The 19,738-nt window shown below is 41.6% G+C and overlaps 2 protein-coding genes across 4 annotated transcripts; one reads left to right on the forward strand and one right to left on the reverse strand.

Moving 5' to 3' along the window:
* The first annotated feature begins 2,495 nt into the window (after positions 1-2,495).
* LOC121685696 (inositol 1,4,5-trisphosphate receptor interacting protein) lies at positions 2,496-6,761 on the forward strand. The gene is made up of 2 exons (XM_042066370.1): positions 2,496-2,611; positions 4,027-6,761. The coding sequence occupies exon 2, from the start codon at positions 4,041-4,043 to the stop codon at positions 5,670-5,672; it is 1,632 nt and encodes a 543-aa protein (XP_041922304.1). The 5' UTR covers positions 2,496-2,611; positions 4,027-4,040; the 3' UTR covers positions 5,673-6,761.
* Positions 6,762-8,363: 1,602 nt separating this feature from the next.
* LOC121685349 (glutathione S-transferase omega-1-like) lies at positions 8,364-16,632 on the reverse strand. Of its 3 annotated transcripts, none has more exons than XM_042065819.1 (7): positions 16,587-16,632; positions 13,516-13,592; positions 12,358-12,466; positions 11,401-11,623; positions 10,827-10,928; positions 9,064-9,170; positions 8,364-8,722 (listed from the first exon to the last, which is right to left on the reverse strand). In XM_042065819.1, exons 2-7 carry the CDS (start codon positions 13,544-13,546, stop codon positions 8,572-8,574), a joined length of 723 nt encoding a protein of 240 aa, XP_041921753.1. In that variant the 5' UTR covers positions 13,547-13,592; positions 16,587-16,632; the 3' UTR covers positions 8,364-8,571. The 3 variants fall into 3 exon arrangements, with proteins under 3 accessions (XP_041921753.1, XP_041921755.1, XP_041921754.1); XM_042065821.1 differs by having other exon boundaries at positions 13,516-13,595; positions 16,587-16,603; XM_042065820.1 differs by lacking the exon at positions 16,587-16,632 and adding an exon at positions 15,293-15,530.
* Between the last annotated feature and the right edge of the window lie 3,106 nt (positions 16,633-19,738).

The following is a 19,738-nucleotide window of genomic DNA, read 5'->3' on the forward strand; positions in this document are numbered from 1 at the left end:
TGTCCACCCCCAGATGGCCATGGTTGTTATGCAGGCTAGTGAACACTTAGACTTGCAACACCTTGGGCAGTAAAAGCTGCAGCACTGGATCCTTGGAAGGAGGAGCCTGGATCGCTCGGTACAAGGTCCCATCCACTTCCTGTATCTGGGACCACTGCTTTATTCGCTGCTGGTCTTCCCTTGGTTCACTCCACTTGTCTTAACGGGTAGGCGGTCGTCCCTGTTGCCAAAACCCTAGAAATCTGGAAATACAGGGATCAGTCCCTTGCAGGACTTTCAGGTCTCTTTTGGTTCGATCAGGGATTGTGTCCACCATACAAGATTCTGTCACTTAAGAGTCTTGGATAGGTGCACTCGAGGCTTGCATATCGACTATGGCAATTGTCAGGGGAACGTCCAGGCCATGTGACACAGATCGCAAAGTGTTAGTGGGGCTTGTGGGAAGCCTAGAAAGGGCATTGGCATTGCGATTAGCTGTCCCTGGTCGATATTTGATGTTGTAATCAAAGAGGACAAGCTGAGAAACCCAGCACTGTTCCAGAGCGCCCAGTTTCGCTGACTGGAGGGGATTGTTGTCACTGTAAGGGGTGAACTTGTTGCCTAGGAGATACTACAATTATTTTCCGTGATTGCCCACTTGACTGCATTGAGTTCGAGTTTCATGGTATTATAATTTGACATGTTCTTCTCACTTGGCCGCAAGCCCCGGCTAGCAAAGGCTATTAGTCGCCGTAACCCATCCTTCTCCTGTGACAGAACTGCCCCCAATCCTGCATGGCTTGCATCCGTCTCTAAGATAAAGGGACGACTGAAATCACCATAACCAAGGACTGCTGCTTGAACAAGCCGCTCTTTTAAGGCTCTGAATCCAGAAAAAGTTCTGAAGGCAAACCTGAACCTATACATTCAATGTTAACTATCCAATATTCAGATGTCTGTAATTGAAATATGCAAATTAGTGCATAATTAATGAGAAATTGTTACATTACATCCATAAACATATATTTTCAGAAAACTTGTAATGCAAAAACATATGGTCTCTACATAAATAATCAACTAGGAAAGTTTCATAAGAATATCAAGGAGTTACATTTTTTACTCTATTCACCCGTTTTATGTTGCCTATGGAGGCCAGTTTTAGGCCGCAAATTCTAATTAGCAGGTTTAAAACTAAAAAATCAGCTAAGTAAATATGATATTCAGAATCAGCACCCAAAAATACCCTCTTTACCAGTATTTTCTCACATTTGACCCCCAAGTGATAGTAGTCCCAGTCTTGCATTATATAAATGATGTCATCTAAGTGTGAAAATGGATCGTGAAAATTTGAAGACAAAAAAAATCTTGTTCCTTAGCCTCTATACTAGCAAAATATGCAAACAAATCACAAGAAAATCCAGCGGGATTACACAAGACACCGTACTAGGATGTTAGAATTTCACTCCTGAAACAAGGTGCTCAATTTGTTTAGCTTCAATAATATTGTACACAAACACAATAATATAAAAAACATAATGCAATATAATACAAACAATAATAATATGTGTATCAATAATGTCATAAAGTCACAAAGTTGTTATTTTTTATGTTTATCTTCAACTTAAAACGTTATCTTATATTAATTAGATATCTAATATTATATTATATAAACAGAGATTGTTTTGATATTAATCGCTATAACCCTGGGCACGGGCGAGACTGGTTAAGGAAGTTGTGCTTGGCTAATACATGAGATAACTGGCATTTTTGTGAGACATTACAATATGACTACTGTACTTAAGCAGGCCTTACAAACATGCTAACATAACAGTCAGTTGACTGAGATTAAATGTTTGCCTGCACTAGTATGCCTCTCTCTCAAAATAAAACTGATGTGCCTCTGGTCTGGGGACAGCTCCATCGTGCGGCCATACAGCGTGGATTAGCCTGCCTATTCCTCAAATTTTACAAATCCCGCGGAGGGACATGGTGTGAATTTATTTTTGTTGAGGTGAAAATGTATTTGTTGAGATTTATTGTACATTGATTTTGCGTTCCCTAGGCCTACTTTTCGCAAAACGCAAAAACCAACTTAGGTGAAGGAACGCAAAACTTGCTCGGAAACGCAAAAATATCCTATAGTGCGAGTGAACACGAAACTAAAGGACCTCTAAAATAAATATATAATAAATAATTTAATAAAAAATTCCCACGTGGCCCTCGAGTGCGATGACTTAGTAAAATAGTTTGCAAGCGATGGGCGACACCAACTTCGACCCTTTTCGGTCCCATCCACAACTCACTCCTCTGTTTTCATCCTAAACTTGTGACAAGGCTACAATGTCCCCCCATTTTCAGCATAATATAACATGAACCCGTGCCCTCGCGCTGGAACAAACTCACGTGGACTGTATGCTGAGAGTCCACAATAGGCTACGCGCGGAGAATGAAGGAGGAGAGAAGTATTTTGGCGAGTTAACCACAGCTCAGGAAATGAGTAGAGTGCGCGAGGGCAAACCGACAGATCAGTCAAGTTACAGGCATAACGGGAACTTCCTCTTTTGGTGTAGTGGATATGTAGCTTAACCCACCACCTTTTGAGATGGTCTGAAAACTCACCTGAGGACACAAGGTTTGTCTTTACTTTTAGTCTATTATAATTCGCATACATTTACGCATAGCCTACTCGCATATGAGACTAGTAAATTAGCCCTAATGAGTGAGTGTTCTGTTAGGCTATGACACGCTCTAAACTGTTTATCCTTCAATGATTCTTTTGTTTAGAATGTTAGTCAAACAGGGAAGTTTGGAGTGTTGTCTGTCTGAGACTAGTGTCTATTAAGCAACTTTTAAAAGCGTTGTTTCTAGTTGTTGTAACAACTCGCAATATACGCAATACGCGGTGATGGCGCTTCGTCACTGTAGTTTCCACTTGGGCACGACATGCAAAGAGAAAGTGTGAGTCCTAGGAAGGAGTTTCCCGGGAAACTCAGTGAGTAAACAAATACTACCATGGAAGGATGGCAAGAATAAGCTTATTTTTGACATGAGCCTTTACTCGTTAGGAATAGCAGAAGGGGAGAGAGATTCTCTGCGTGCCTTTTTCTTTTGGTTTATCATCATGTGGCCATTGCCATGAAAAGGGGCACCCCTTTTTTTGAAGCTGACAATGCAAAACAGCCTATTTGGGTATTGTTACACTTTCAGTTGTGTCTATGTTTGTCTAGCCCCCTCCCAATAGCCTATCCAAATGAGTCAGCGGTGGTCAGCTTTGCAAAGTTTGTGTCCATACTTATGTCAGGATTTCTTTAATACACTCCGTTTGGCACCAGGCCACCTAAATAAAACAAAAGTTCAGAAAACGTTCCATTGTTTTATTGTGTTGCAATTTCTCTGTGTGGTCCAGAGCTAATGCTGACATGAAATGAGCACTTTGCAAAGACACTAATTATGTAACTTCCTTCCTGGTGTACAGTTATATTTTTACACTTCCTAAAGTGACAGAAGAAATGAAGCACTACTGACACTAGTTCAGCACTGAATGCCTATAGCCCACGTGGAGTTCTGTGTTAATATCTAAAATGTTTCACTAACCTGATGCTGTTGTCCTTAAAAAAACCTGTTGGACTACAGTGGAAACAATGTTATCAGCCTATGTAGAGTTATCAGGGGACCCTATTGTGTTGCGAAAAAAAGAAAAGAAAGGTTATCATCACACTTCCCTCCAGCGCACATATTCAGCCAGGCCCGGTATCTGCGTCAGAGTGGGCACGAGGCTATATTTAGACAGACAGCAGTGCTCAAATGTTTGTGTGTGTGTGTGCGTTTGTGATGGGGACGGAGGAAGAAAACAAAGACGGTATAACAAATATTAGCATTGAATACATTATTCCAGACACAAAGGTGACCAAGTCATCATTTCTGATTCTTAGTGTTGTATACTGTAACATGGCCAGTCTGGAACATTTAGCAGCCTGCTAATAGGTTCTTATATGCTGTCACGTGTCAATGTATGTTGTACTCATTTTAGTTCTGCCTACTCCACAGACTCCCTTGTGAGGATGCAGGGGGCCATTGCTCGTTTCTGTGTGGTGGTGGCAGCTGCCATCTTGAACCACCCCTTGCTCTTCCCCGACAACAGCACTGCGCCGGCCCCTGAACAGGAGAATGATCTGCTGGTTCGCATGAAGGAACACCAGGAGAGGCTGGAGGCTGAGCAGACTAGGTTGGAGCAAGAGCTCTCAGCAGAGGCCCTCAGCGCTGACCTGGATGGCAGCTACAGCTGGTACTTCTGGAGCGCCCTCTCTCTCGTCATCTTCTTCACCATTGAGGTGTGCAGGCAGGAGGCAAGCCAAGTGGACGGCCAGGGCTCAGATGCACCCAATGAGGATTTGGACGGTTGGTTTAGTGGAGGAGGGTCCAGAGACAGGTACTTGGTTTTAGAGAAGGGTGCCCTCGGAAGCCTCTGTGAGACATGCTTCCACGGGCCCACCCAGGAGAGTCGCAGGGTGCGTGAGTTTGTGGAGGGCTTCGCGGATGATCTACTGGAGGCTCTGAGAAGTGCAGGGGACCGCGAGGCTGACATGGAAGTGGAGGATTTTGTGGGAGTGGGAAGCGTGTTTGAGTCCTGGGGAGTCTGCAGGCCGTTCACATGTGACCTCATCGTGCCCTTTGCCCCGCCTGAACCCTATTGCTACCAGTTTCAACTGCGGTGCGGGCCATCGAGCGATCTGACCCCGGACCTGTGGCAGGGCTGTGGTCAGATCCGTGTAGCCCGATTGGGTGAGGGTAGCGCTGACTGCCTGTGTGGGTCCACCAACATAGGTGAAGACATGCTGTGCCTGGTCCATGCCAGGAACGACCCTCCCAAAGATGCTGACCACTGCCTAGAAGAACTCCTTTGCTCAAAAGGCACAACCTACCTGGCCAAAGACCAGGTCATGAAGTGGTTCCAGATCTCTGTGACCAAAGCGTGGGGGCGCATCTCACACAAGTATGAGTTTGAGCTCACTTTCCGAAACCTGGACTCCCCTGGAGCCCTAAAGATCCGTTTCAGGTCGGGAAAAGTTGTGCTGCTCAACCTAACCCCTGTGGTCCAGCTTGAGGACACAGACGCGTACTTCATCTCGCATTTCCCCACGGATGGGGAGAGCTCCTCGGACACGCACTGGCACCTCTCCTTCTCTGTGTACGAAAGAAATTTGCTCAAGCACCTGGCCAAAAGCCTTCCTGAGAGCTCCTGCCACATCCGGTGCCTGCAGGTTGCCTCGTTCCTCCACAAAAAGCAGACCAGCCTGACGGGCAGATGTGCTCTTACTAACTATCACCTGAAAACTGCACTGCTGCACTTGTTGCTTGCTAAACCCCCTTCTGCATGGGGACCTCAAAACCTGGACCAACGGTTTGGAGATCTGTTGGGTTTACTCCAGAAAAGTATCCAGGAAAAGAGACTCAGTCATATCATCATCGGGAACTCTTCAGTTCCAGCCGAAATCAGAGTTCCTGAAATATTCCGGGCGGCAGAATCAGTCAATCTTTTCCGGCCACTGGTGCTGCAAAGGCAGCTGTACACAGGAGTGGTGGAGCATGTCCAAGAGCTGGTCAGGAATGCTCCAGTTCTGATCCAGGAATACACTCCTCATGTTCCCAACGGAGATGTTCTCCGTGGGCCACACTCAGCTCGGCAGTCGTAGTGCGGCTCACCGCTAAAGAATGGACTGTAATCTGAGGTTCAGTGACTCGGTTGTAATTGCCTGACAAAATTACAGATTCCTATCACAGGAACTGTCGTGGCTGGGAAGGAACTGAATGAGCAGGGCTCTGGATTTTGTTTGGTGGTTGGTGTACTTTTTTTCCCTGGAAAGCAGCTACTATCACCAAGACAGCAATGACTTATTTCTCCTTCAGATTGCAGCAAAAAATGAGAAGGCACTGATCACATTCTGTTCTGATAACAGTGTAGTGTTATTTAATATTTTTTATTGCACATTATTGCACATTACTTGAATGCTTTTCCCAAGGTCTCATGGTCATTCTATAAATATTGTGGCATTCCTTGTGGAAGAAGTAAATGGTTTCCACTGAACTCACTTAAAATTCCTCAGCATCATTCAGGAAGACATGCCAATGGTACTTAGTCAGTTGTCACAAAGGTGGAGATAACATTTTGAGAAATGTGCCTACAGAACATGGTTTCGCTTTTGACCTTATGACTGTTCACAGTTGAACAGGTTCACAAAAGATTCGTTGCACTGCTTATGTTATGCTTTTGAATAGGGACAGAGCTAGGAGTTGAAAACATTTGTATGTTTAGCCCAGTAAAGTTGTTATGGGGAAGGTGTCCAGGTGCTTGTTCATGTGTACTCAGAATATAAGGGGTAATAGTACTTTGCTATTGCTAGTCATTTGTTCCATTTAGAGAAACCTTATTATACGTATTTGAGACTTTCTTAGTTTTTATTTTTTAGGGTGCTAGAAGCCTGGCAACATATCATCAGATTTCTAGGAAGTGTCAACACTAGCCCTGAACAAGAGTAGTAATTTAATAAAAGGTCACCAAATTTGCCTGACTGTATTCAGAGAATGGTGTGACAGTCACTGCACATCATGCTGTCTAAAGGAAAGGGAGGTCATTGTATTCCAATAAGCATGTCATTCGAAAAGATGTTTCAGGGCCTCTTCATGGGCTTGAGGCACAACTCACAGGGAAGTAACGTGAGTAAGTTAGTCCCACTATATATCAGGTGTAGACTACTTCAGTAAATAAAACATAATACGCTGTTGTTCTTGTGTAAGTATGATATTTTAATCCTATGTATATATTGTAATAATATTTTCTTACATAAGAAATACTTAATTTTCTAAATAGTAATCCAAAAACCACATAGTACCTAAGGATAGCAATCACCAACTAAGCCTTTTCACTCAACCTACTGAATATTAGTGTCATCACCGTTACTGGTCTGATGAAATGCTCAAAATGTCATTCTAAAAACTTAATTTCAATTCCATTTCAATGAATGCTTGGTGTGTCAGCTTGCTTTGGAGTGTGTGGGCTGGTCACATGTTAAGTTAGTGTTAGCAGTCACATGTTAGTATTTCCTGTGTTCAAGTTCAGTGTTTATGGCAAGGAGAAGATATTTAGAATAGCTGAAAGGAGTCAGATGTCTATCAAAACAAAAGCAATGAAGGATCTTACCAATAGCTGCTCTTGAGTGTCAATGTCAAACCAAACCCAGGTTTGGATTTAAATAGTATATTTTTTAAATAAGTCCACCAAGACATGTAGTGTTTGTGTATACACAGGTTTCCCGTTTACCAACAAAACTAGATGCGCGCAGCCGTGAGGCAGAAGACGCTTGGTGGCCGTCCACAACGTTATAAACTTAACCTAAATAGTTGGCTGCTGTAAGCTACAATCGGATTTTTTTGTATACCCCTGTTGTCTCAATGATAATAACATCTCATTTCAGACTATATTTCAAAGTTTGACGTTCATTTGGATTATTAATATAACATCATATTTTGTCATTTTTGGCGAAGACATGCATTCCGTTAGGGATATTGAACATATTTAACATTCTCTAACCATCGTGATTTCGAATTGGTGCAGTTTTCAGCACAAAAACTCATTTTATTCTGTTGCTCTTTTGCATTGCTCTATGCTGTTCTATGGTGCTTTCTGCCTCTTGGTTGCGCACGAATGTTTTCGTGATGTTCCATAGAAATCCATTAATTATTTCCTTTTTTAAGTACATTTATATTGTTACAACAATAATTTGGGTATTTGCTCTGTAATGAATATTTGTATTGTATTTGGGGGAACTGTTTCTGTTTACATAAATAAATGCACTGCTTTAACTTCAATGTTGTGGGCATACTTGTTCCTGAAAATCATTGTAGGTTCCATTGCTGATACATGTGTATTCTTCTGTAGAAACACATTTCAGTGTATGCTGTAAATAGAGTTGGCTATATTTTCGATGAGCAAACACAGCATGACTTGAAATTCCATTCCCGGTTCTCACCCAGTGATGTCACCAATGACGCCCAGACTTTTTAAATAGTACAAAGTGGGTGGAGTTTGTCATGGTCAGAATTCTGAGGAAGTGTACCAAACATTTCCAACAGAGCATGGGAGATCCATCTGCTGGTGATACACAGTATTTCTCCTCTTTGCTGATGCTAATGATGGGTTCACTTCTGAATTCTTGCTTGAATGAATAACTTGTTGAATTGAAACAAGACTGTCTTTATTTACTAATAAAGGCAACTGACAACAATTTGTAAAAAAAGATCTAGTCACCAAATGTTAATTTATATCTCAAACCCTAAAGTGCTAAAATGAAAACACCGAAAAGACATTCTACGACATTTTTTAATGTAGACATCCTACATTAAAAATTAGAAAATAAACCATTTTGTTTTGATTACAAAAATCCTTATTGAAATTTCAGTAAGATTTGATCAGTGACTTCAGTCCCAGAACCTTTCCTCTTCACCTGTTTGCTTCAGTCAAATCAACATTAAAAAGACTAGTCAAGGGCAGGCCGCCAGAAATCATCGATGTCTCCATCACAGTCACCATGGAGCTCACAGCCCATAGTCATAGTCTGGTTTGCCATCCGTGTAGGATTTGTAAAAGGCCTTGTAGGTGTCAGTGCTGAACATGGTGGCCTTGACAGTAGGGTCCTGCAGCATGAATTGGACCCATTTCTTGAATTCAGCATTGCCATCCAAACAACTGAAACAGATGATCATAACAACTCCTTATGGTTTGATCTCAACTGGGCACACAGGGTAAGAGGCAGCATATACATTGTACAAACAACATGTGATGAGGGAAATACTGTATGTCACAATGCAAAGTATAAACTGAGAGTCAGAAACATTGTGAATCTGCCTGAATCGAGGCACTATATTTCATTCCTAATATTAACTATTCAAATGATTTTTGCTGAAATGGACTGGCATTACACAAGTGGTTTGTGAGTTGTGACATTTAAATGCCTGTGAACTCTGGCCGAATTCATTTCCTATCACTCAAGGAGACCAAGGACTTAAACTGTGAGTGTGAACACGTACTGCGTCAACTCCATCATCTCCATCCTCTCAAACCAGGGCCACATCATGTAGTCGATCATCGTGACAGAATCTCCTCCAAAGAATTTGGTTTTCTTGTTGACCAGCACCTGAGAAAACACAAAGCACAACATCCACCCAGACAGGTGAAACAGGTGGATAAGGGTAACACTTTACTTGACAGTATCGACATAAGAGTGACATGACGCTGTCGTGAACACATGACACTGTCATGACACATGAAACCTAACCCTAATCCTAACCTCTAACCCTAATCCTATAACCCCAACCCTAACTCTAAACCTAACCCCAATCCTAACCTTAATTTGTTATGACAAAAACCGGGTGTCACTTAATAACAGAAGCGTTATGTCATAAACGCTTACGACTTGTTTATGACACATTCATGACAGTGTCGACATAAGAGTGACATGACACTATCAAGTAGAGTGTAACCAAAGAAAGCATCCATTATGACAGTGAATACTGCACTCTAGCAAAATGAAATGCATATGCAAGTATACACTATTCTAGCTATGTTGTAAGAGTTGTACATTTCCATTGCTCAATTAATGCATTCAAGTTCTCATGCAAGAAAAGGTTTCAAAACCAGTCTCACTTTCTCGAAACGTAACTGGAAGCCAATGAAGCTGCATGACGATAGTTGTTGTCTTCTGGAGTTTCCTTGCTGCTGAGTGTTCATCTTTGCAAGATTGGACTTTGAGCCAACAACTAGTGGTTGTATTGCTTTTCAGTTATAAGTGATCTTGAGATACCTAGAGCAGTGTTTCTCAAAGTGTGGGCCTTCAAGGTATTGCAGGTGGGCCACGAGAGGTAGCTTCATTAGCCTATTTTTTTTATTATTATTATTATTATTTTCAATTTTGTAACTAAGGTTGACATAATTAGAAGCAAATTTCAAATTCAAAAGTACCTAGAGGTATTTGAATTACCGTAAATTAAAATAAGCCAATTCATCAAAGTGATGTTCATTCGATGTTAATCCAGAACATATTTGATGGGGTTGTCATTGACAGATTATGGGTAACGCAGAGGTGTCCCGTTATTCGGAATTAACGGACAAGGGGGAGGCAAAGAACTCTCCGACACACAGCTCAAGGAGGTTCCTCTGCCGAGTCCATTAATTTCGTACGGGATTAATTTCGTAACGGGACACCTAGAATGCCGTAGACATAGTCATGCCTTTATAGGATGCAAAGGAAACAAGCGGTTCCGTTTAAAAGAAGCCGACTTGTTCAGTTTGTTGTACATCTTTCTTTGGCCCTAACAGTGATAGTGGTGGACAGTTAGCTTGTTTACAGTTGATTCCCTTGTTGCCAAGCTTGCTTCCAGAATAAACTGTCGTCCTACTATGGTTGTTATAGTTACCATTCATAAGCATTGATGGAACGATGATTAAACTTTTTTTTTACCATATCTACTTCATAGGTGTCCCGTTATTTATAATTAACAGCCATCCACCAGCAAATCAGATCTGAGATTCTCTCCAGGTGATAAAGTGTGTCATAAAGGAGTGGTGGTTGTCAAAATAAAGTTATTATGCCTCAAGCAAATCAGAATATCACAGTGAACCAGTGAAGAACAGGACTCGTAGCAAGTACTCTGATGACTATGAATAAAAGTTTGCGCATGAGTGTCCATCAGATCTGATCCATTAGTGTACCCCCTATGTCATGTACAAATCAACACACGGGAGGTTAACACAAAACCGCACTCTATTAACATCTGTGGTGATGACGGCTTACCTCATTTAATTTAGACAGCCTCCCCTTCAGCTCTGCTTCTAGGCTTGACACATCCTCGCCTTTCTGCTTGCCCATTGGGATCTTATAGAAGTACGGAGTGACCTGCAGAGGCACAACCATTTACATGCAGTATTCATTTTCAATAGCAGCCCAATCATTTTCACCATCACTGCTGGAACGAAGGTGAGAGGACCTAATGTAAAGGAATATCAGAAAAAAAAAAACATATGAATCACCCATTTCTATTTGAACACGAGCAACTGCAGCTCTAACTCCAGTCAGATAAAGCACATCAGGTGGGTGTGGGATAAAGTGCCGTGCTTGAAGTCAGTTATGCTGCTGTAAGCATACTCAACTCCAGCTAACCAATAATGGTGCTTCAGAGGAATGAAAATGAGGGGTGTATTTGATTGGCTGTTTAGTTGAAATGTCAACAACCTTTTGCCATGCTTGAGGATTGCACATGATGCACTGAAACACAGCCTCACTGAGCACAGGAATGTGTGAAGGCTAATGCTTTTTTGAGAGCTACAGAGAGTCTTGTGTGTTCTCCCCAGCAGATGACCTGCATTACCTTGGAGAAATGTTCCAGAAGTATCTTCTGCTGAGCCTTCTCAAATGGATCAGAAGGGAGCAGTTTTTTCTCTGCATACACCTCATCCAGATACTCGCATGTGATTGGTGACTCATAGATCACCTGACCATTCACAGTCTCCAGCGTTGGCACCTCGCCAAGAGGGTTCTTCTCCAAAAACCAATCAGGTTTGTCCTTCAGGTTTATGTTGACTGTCTCATGTCTGTGAAAGTAAAAATGTGTAGTTGCAGTCATCAAAAGTATCCCATTAAAATTGAACATATTAATGCAAATTTACAGGAAATACTGATAAGATACTAACTGGTAATAATAACTATTCCTGTGCCTTTTTCATTACTTTATTTAAAGGAACCGTATGTAAGAAATGTATTTCAATTAATCATAATATGGCCCTGATATGTCACTAGACATTAAGAAATGATGTTAATTTCAAATACTTATATCATTGACAACAATAGTCCGGCCAGGATATTATCATTTAAAAAGTGAAGTTGCAGCCCTCAACTGATGTTGATGTTGTCATGTTGTGTTTTGGCCTGATGCGCCACCCTCCACCCATCTACTAATCACAAAGTCAGTAGTGTTTCGGCATCCGGGTAGCCAGCTCTGCCAGTCAGGGGGAGGGGGAGGGCATACACCGCTCTACAGTAATTTGAAATTGATTGCAGTACCAGTTTTGGCCACAATCGTACATACGGTTCCTTTAAAATAATACATTACAATGTTTCCAATCAATAACAATATTCATCATCATTCAGCCCTGCACACGCCCGGACTCGAACCCGCGAACAGCAGCACCTCGGATCGGAAGGTGAGTGTGCTGACAGTTGAGCTAAAAGCCCAGGCTTGCATGCTGTGCCTTCAGTGTCCAATCCAAGTAAATGTCTGCAAGGCCATGGTCCACTCAGCTTCCATGGCTGTGTCAGGTAAACTCACTTGATGCCCTTGGCATGAAGCACAAGCCTGGCCCTCTGTGCAAAAGGGCAGAATCTCATGCTGTACAGCCTGATGTGACCCTTGGGAACAGGACCAGGAGGAGAACTCCCTGGTAAAAAGGACACAGATCACTTTATGTGAACAAACAATTAGCTTCCACGTAATGCAACAAAAATGGGGCAAGCTCTGATATCAACTTAGTGAATGGGGTGGGGGGTCCCCACAACCCTTGCCATTCTTAAACATGTTAACTGAATGGTTGCTATTCGTACAGGAGACCATACCAGTTACTAGGCAAGGGCATCAATAAAAGTTTCAACATGGATATTTAGGGTTTTAGTTTTAGTAATAGACACTCAGTAAATTAAAAGTAAATGGTAGCCTATTTAATGTGTATCTGAATGAGATAAAAGATGAGTGATATCTGAATGAGATTTATAATGAGTGAGTATACAGGCATGCAAGCAAGGAATTGCTGTTTTCACTGCTTTGCATAGTCACTGTGAGTAGGCATAAGGAGGAGGTGTGCTAGCCCTAGAGTCTCCACCCTTATATTAGCGCACCCTGCTAACTACTCTTATACAATATGATTTTCACAGTGTAATTGTAGCCTACCATCTAACAGCGATTCAGCAGCAGGGAGGTAAAAAGCTGCGTCAAAAAGACACCGTTACAGAGTATACCAGACATCGTTTTCGCGGCTGGGCTGCTGGTTTGAGAATGTCCCAATCAGAGTTGCCAGGTTCAGTTATTATAAGCAACTTGGGCTTGTTTTTCTGTAAAGTCACTTACAAATATTTTCCCCGTAAATCAAGACTGCACAAAATGATCCATTGATAACATAGTTTCTTTTGCTGGATCAAGAGACTTGGGTATACATTTTGGGCCTGATTGCTTATTTCTCTACCAAAAAGTGGTAGCCTAACACTGGTCCCAATGTCGTTCGGTTTAATAATGCAGAACCATGAACATTCAATGACAATTGTAGTGGTAATATCACATCCCCTACTCAAATTCAAAACAAATACACATAGAACGCCTAACCTTATTCCATGACCACTGATAAAATCACATTGCATAACTGAATGCATTCATTGCAACAACTGCAATGATTCTGATACAAGTCTACATTTAGTTTAGAATGAGGCAAGGACTCACCTTTCGCGAAGCATTTTTGAGTTGCTGCCATCGCTGTTGTAAAGTTAGCTGACAATTCTGTCCAAGGGTAGGGTTATCTGCAAATGAAATATTATAACGTCGTGTCAGCCTACATTGAACATGAACTTGTCAATGCTAGCATACAGATAGGCTATTGTCGTGGAAAAACTGTCTAACTATTGACTAATTAGCACTCTGGAACAAGGCGTCCGAAGGAGTCAATGCAGACAGGAGATCTCTGAAGAGACTGTTGATCTTTATTCATCTATATTCGTATTAAAGTGATAGTCCAGCCTAAACCAAAGTCCAGACCATCCATCAAAGCAATAGGGAGGAGATGTCATCAGCTGGCGCCCCCCCGATGAAATCTGATTGAAAAATGGCCCTTGACCTCGAGAAGTGCCCTCTCCTCACACCATTTTCAAAAGACACCTTCTGGCCAATCAGCATCTGACAGGGTTACTAATATTGGTAGAAACCATCTTCCCATCATGCATAAAAATATATGCAAAACTGTATAGCTCTGGGTCTTTCTGGTTCTAGCCAGTTAGGTGTAAGTAGGGCTTTCTTATCTTGTTTACTTCATAGCAGACAATGCCCACCTGTTACTTGTCCTTGCTCTTATCCTCACCAGCTGACTTCATCCCCTCTCGACCATGTAATGACAGGCCTGGTGTCTACTCTACTGTATCCTCCAGCACCCCACTCCTTGACTGTTGGTCTGGTCTGTTCAAGATGTGTAATGACCTTGAAACGCCCCTAATAACTGCAGTAATAAAGCTTATAAAAACCATACATCCTTGTGAGGTAAGTGATAGAAAAACACCATACTATATTTATGCAACTATGCGTATACGCCTATTTACTAGGGGTGTAAAGATTAACCGATACGTATTGGTATCCGTTTTTAACGTGTAAGATACGGCTACATCGATACGTGAAGCCCCGTATCGGAAAAAAACTGAAATGAACCGGTCGTTATATCGATTTACTTGTTATGAATCGGTGCACAACCTTTTCTGCTCGCTCAGACGCTCATTCAGTGTTGCCAACTATTTCAAATGGAAAGTAGCTAAAGCCAGCTCCAAAAGTCGCTAAATGTCGCTAGATGACGTCACACACCAATTTGCATATCAATTACGTCACCAGGTCGTGACCCCCCCCCCCCCCAAAAAAAAAAAAAAAACGGTGATGGCCCTTTAATTCCCCTTTCATTCCCCTTTTTGGTTCCCCACCTGTTTGCTTTTCTCCTAGACCTACTGAAATAGGCAACTTTAAGAGCCTAATTTAAATATTTAATTTAACATACTTGTATATTAGGGTAATTGATACACTTTACACTTCTGTACATCTTGTCATAGTATAGGCCTACACCAGAATGAGCATTAAGTGGCTGAAAATCAGTCATTTCCAACCTATTCCCAACTGCTGCCTTGCACAGCTTGAAGTCTGATTATAACTTCACCATAGGCTACACACAATTTAACCTTACAACAATGGCTATATTTTGGATTTATTTAGTTAATGTCTTTCAGACAGACCGATATATTTTTTTTTCCCCTCAGCCGACAGTCTGTCCTGCATTGACAACATTGAGGCGACATAGCCTAAACGAATGCTTTAGGTTTTTCTAACTTGTATGCTCGATTTTGAACTATCTGCTTGTGAATGAAGTTGTAGACTACTTTCCTTTGTTGAACGGTGCTGGAAAGCGTGTCCCTGTTTCCCTGTCATCATGTCATTGCTCTCGTCTCATTGACTCTGGTTGTAATCTCACCCGAAGTTGCTGCACCTTCCAATAACGTTGTCTGAGCTGTTAGATCTATAGGAGCAACGCTTTGGGCGAAACAGGCATGAAACTCACTGCTCACTCATAAGAGTAAAAAGGGACGTTACATGCCATCACATCAGAGTCTCAAAAAGTCTCCAGAAAAAGTAGCTAGATTTGTCGCTAGTCGCTTTTTACAAAAAAAGTCGCTTGGGGGGTCTGAAATCTCGCTAAATATGGCGACAAAGTCGCTAAATTGGCAACACTGCGCTCATTTACGTTCCAAGCACCGCGTTCACCCCACTTCTGGTTTTAAAACTATACGTGCAACGGAATTGTGGGTAATGCAGTTCGTTTTTGGTTACATTAATTGCCCAAAGTTGTCAAATGACCTCATTACCCATACATCTATTGCAATTTAAGCATGTGACAACTTGCACTCGGTCGGCTTTAGTTTTTCGAAATCCAGCGCGAAATTAAGAATTTACAGCATTCCTAAACAGCAACGATAGTCTGTAGAGTAGCCTTACCTTTGATGAAGGGATTTCCTTCCTCAAATAATAATTTGCCCCTTGCTGCTAAAACGATGCATAAATTATTAGCCAATGATTTTGTTCATATTCACTCAGACTTGTGGCATTTTAGGTTTCTGCATTAGGTCTACAGTTGGAACAAAATAAGCCCTGAGAGTTCATTGATTTGTAGGCCTATTTTATTCTTGTAGGGTAGGCTAGGCCTATATGAGAAAAGGCCAAGAGTGTCTTAAGCACTGTTTTATTTTATTTCGGTATTGTCTTACCTCAACAAGGCTACAGCTCCATGAAAACAATCAGATATAACTATAAAATCTGTAAAGTCTATAAAAATGTATTATGTTGTATTTGGCTGCTGTGTTTGACTGAAATGTAGACTATTCTTTTTTCATTTCAATACAGTATATGAAACAAACCTCAGTTTAGATATTCACACATTTTGTTGCCTAATTGACAACCATGATAATTGATAATATAAAATGAATGTGCACCTTGAGCAAATTATAAAAAATCTTTCAGAATGCTTTCCATTCTTGAACTGCATCGAATCGCATCGCATCGAATCGTACTGAATCGTTGTTTTATAAACATGTATCTTTTCTTGTATCGAATCGTGCCCATGTATCTAGATGCTAATCGTATTGTCTTTTACATGAGAGATTCACACCCCTACTATTTACAAATATCCCTCTAAAGATAATCCACACATTCAAACTTATTAGGCTACTTTATTTAATGTTTCATCACAACATGATATTTAGCCTACTCACCAGTCAGTCCTTGGCTTGCTCGAAAGTGTACCTGCGCATGGCTGCTTGGACTGGACTATACTCAATTTGTAGCCTACTTCCTTGGGCGGGCCTAACATGAATTTCACCAATGAAAATCAACTATTTTGTGGGAGGAAAACAAGGGTTGTCAAGGAGAACATTAAAGCGTCCAACAATGCAAAAGCAATTGTCTCTTTTTTGTTTGTTTTTTGTGCAGTTTGAGTCATGCATGAATGCAGGAATGTATGACACAATTGATGGAGTCGAGTAAAGGTGTATTAACACTAAAAGAGTAGACATTCATTATTCTTCATAAGAAGAATAGTGTGTGTGTTTACACCAATGCAAACTGTCTTTTGAAATAGACTAGCATCACCTCTCCTCTGCTGCTCATAAAATTCTTGAATCAGCTTTGCTTTGCAATCTTCTCAATGCCGGTCATACATGTTGCTTAAGTGCACCTTTTCCTACTACACTTTATACCTTCCCGTTTCTGTGACTTGCCCAATTAAGGAGGGTCAATGATCAGCAGTCTTTTCCATTATGGCTGTGGTGGAGAGTAGGCTTCTGAGTTAGACTGAGAGACACGGTGGCGGTCCTACAGAATCAGTGCCATTTGTGATTGAAGACCATAAGAAAAAATACATTATTTTTTAATCTATTTGATGTGACATGGTTAATGTGTGTACTTTATAGAAAATATTCCCCCCCATCTTAACATAAAGAGACCACTGCAAATTTGAATATGACCGTCAACTCATTTGAATGTCACTCAGCAACCGTAGTATGACATCAGAAAAATGTGCAGAGCTATACAGTAAAATTCAGTAAGTTTCAACTGAGAGGAATTTGTGAGTTCAGAATTTCAATTGATGGAACCAAGCCCACACTTTCTTCTGTTTTTCCATGTACTAAGGAGTCACCAGAGTAGGGGGTCAATGTGATCCAAGACGTACTCAAATATACCACAGGATATTGTCATGCAGGAATTGCTGATTTCACTTCAGTTCATAGTCATAGTCATTCATAGTCACTGTGAGTATGCAGAAGGTGTGCCAGCCCTACTTACAGTCTCCACCCTTATCTTCTGGCACCATGCTAAAGTCCAATAATCGTCCAGTAATCACTATGACTAACACAGTGCATTTGTACCATCTAACAGATTGCCAGCCCAGATTCAGCAGCAGGGAGGTAAAAAGCTGAGTCAAAACATATATTTCCAGTTTTTCCAGTGGAGCCTGGGCTGCTAGGCCGCTTTTCTCTTCTTCTTTGCAGTGCAGTTGTTTTGTAGGATTATCAGAGATATTAGAATGTTTGTTCAGTATTCAAACAGATACACAGACAGGCATTCATCATGCCATTAATACTCAGGTATACTCAGTGATCATATGCAATTTTAAGCCTATAACATTTTTTTTGTCACATTCAGTGAACACCTCCTCACAATTCGCTAGCTGCCCATCCTGTGCTATATTGTAAATAGTATGTTTCAACTGAGAGGAATTTGTGACTTCAGAATTTTAATCAATGGAACCAAGCCCACACTTAAATATCTTCTGTATTTCCATGTGCTGAAAAGTCACTGGATTAGGGGGACAATGTGCTCCAAGAAGACCTCAAATAAATAGGCTATGGATATTGTCATGAAGTTATCCTGAGGTGGCCACAAATATGCCTATAGCCTACAACTTCAGCAGAGTTCATGCATTTGATCTGCACATAGTCCAGTGGACAGCCCATAGAGCCCCATTGTGGACCCGGAAATGTTGAGTACACCAAAGTTTTATGATGGAAATATATAGTATGGGTTCCCAGCATGCAGAAACTGCCGGATGCTAATTTGCATATGTTGGGCAATTTGTGTAATTGAGCTAATTAGCTAAATTAGCATAAAAGCGTATATTGATCATATTATAAGATCTGCTTGGTCAAAATGGACAATGTTAATATGTTTTTAGGGGTTACTGGAGATGCTGAGTCCAAATCTGACAATCTGACACTATGAGACATACGTTCACACTCGGTATCATGTTTCGATACACTTTAGGTCAATATCACACCGGAATTCTCCTTTAAGAACATGTTCAATTTTATTTATTTTGATATATAAGTCGCAGGACCATGCCAAACTATATAGCCTATATACACACACACACACACACTACCGGTCAACATTCTGGGGTCGCTTAGACATTTCTATCCCACATCTTCCTTCTGGATGCCAGGCTGTCCAAAGGCTTTGAGGTCATCGGATACATAGTTTATCCACATAATAGAAATGTATTCATACACACACACACACACACACACACACACACACACACACACACACACACACACACACACACACACACACACACACACACACACACACACACACACACACACACACACACACACACACACACACACACACACACACACAAACATACACACTTTGGGGCAGCCGTGGCCGGTTAGCACTCTGGACTTGTAACCGGAGGGTTGCCGGTTCGAGCCCCGACCAGTGGGCCACGGCTGAAGTGTCCTTGAGCAAGGCACCTAACCCCTCACTGCTCCCCGAGCGCCGCTGTGGTTGCAGGCAGCTCACTGCGCCGGGATTAGTGTGTGTCTCACCTCACTGTGTGCTGTGTTTCACTAATTCATGGATTGGGTTAAATGCAGAGACCAAATTTCCCTCATATATATATACTTATACAGATACAGATACAGATACACAAACACACACACACACAGACACAGACACACACACACAAACACAATGGTGTTTTTTGCTGTGGTTACAGAAGCTGATGGTGTCCATCTCGGCTCTGAGCGTGAGGGAGAGGAATCTTGTGAGGGTGGGGGTCGTGTGTGGAGGAAGGAGGGGTGAGCAGATGCAGACAGGAGTGAAGGAGGGGAGGAGGGTCATGCTCTTCTCTCTGCCCAGCCAGGAGTCCTTAGCAGGTGGGAGGACGAGGAGAGAACATACAGTACCCTCCAGAATGATTGGCACCTCCGCTAAAGGTGATTAAAAACAGGTATAAAAAATAATCTGTTGGCGATTTATTATAATCTCATAATGAAAAAAAAAATAGGAAAAATCCAACCTTGATCAGAAGCACATTTATTTTAAGAAAAAGATGGATAGATAGATAGATAGATAGATACTT

Source organism: Alosa sapidissima, chromosome 16 (assembly GCF_018492685.1).
Source record: "Alosa sapidissima isolate fAloSap1 chromosome 16, fAloSap1.pri, whole genome shotgun sequence".
NCBI classification, from domain to species: Eukaryota; Metazoa; Chordata; class Actinopteri; order Clupeiformes; family Clupeidae; genus Alosa; species Alosa sapidissima.

What these genes read in the sequence shown, in the direction of transcription:
- LOC121685696 (XM_042066370.1), top strand. Translation starts at nt 4,041, where the DNA reads ATGCAGGGGGCCATTGCTCGTTTCTGTGTGGTGGTGGCAGCTGCCATC.
- LOC121685349 (XM_042065819.1), bottom strand. Translation starts at nt 13,546, where the DNA reads ATGGCAGCAACTCAAAAATGCTTCGCGAAAG. An exon ending in CTTCATGCCAAGGGCATCAA is followed by an intron (nt 11,624 to 12,357) that starts GTGAGTTTACCT and finishes TTACTTTCACAG; the next exon opens with ACATGAGACAGTCAACATAA. An exon ending in GGCTGTCTAAATTAAATGAG is followed by an intron (nt 9,171 to 10,826) that starts GTAAGCCGTCAT and finishes GTGTTTTCTCAG; the next exon opens with GTGCTGGTCAACAAGAAAAC.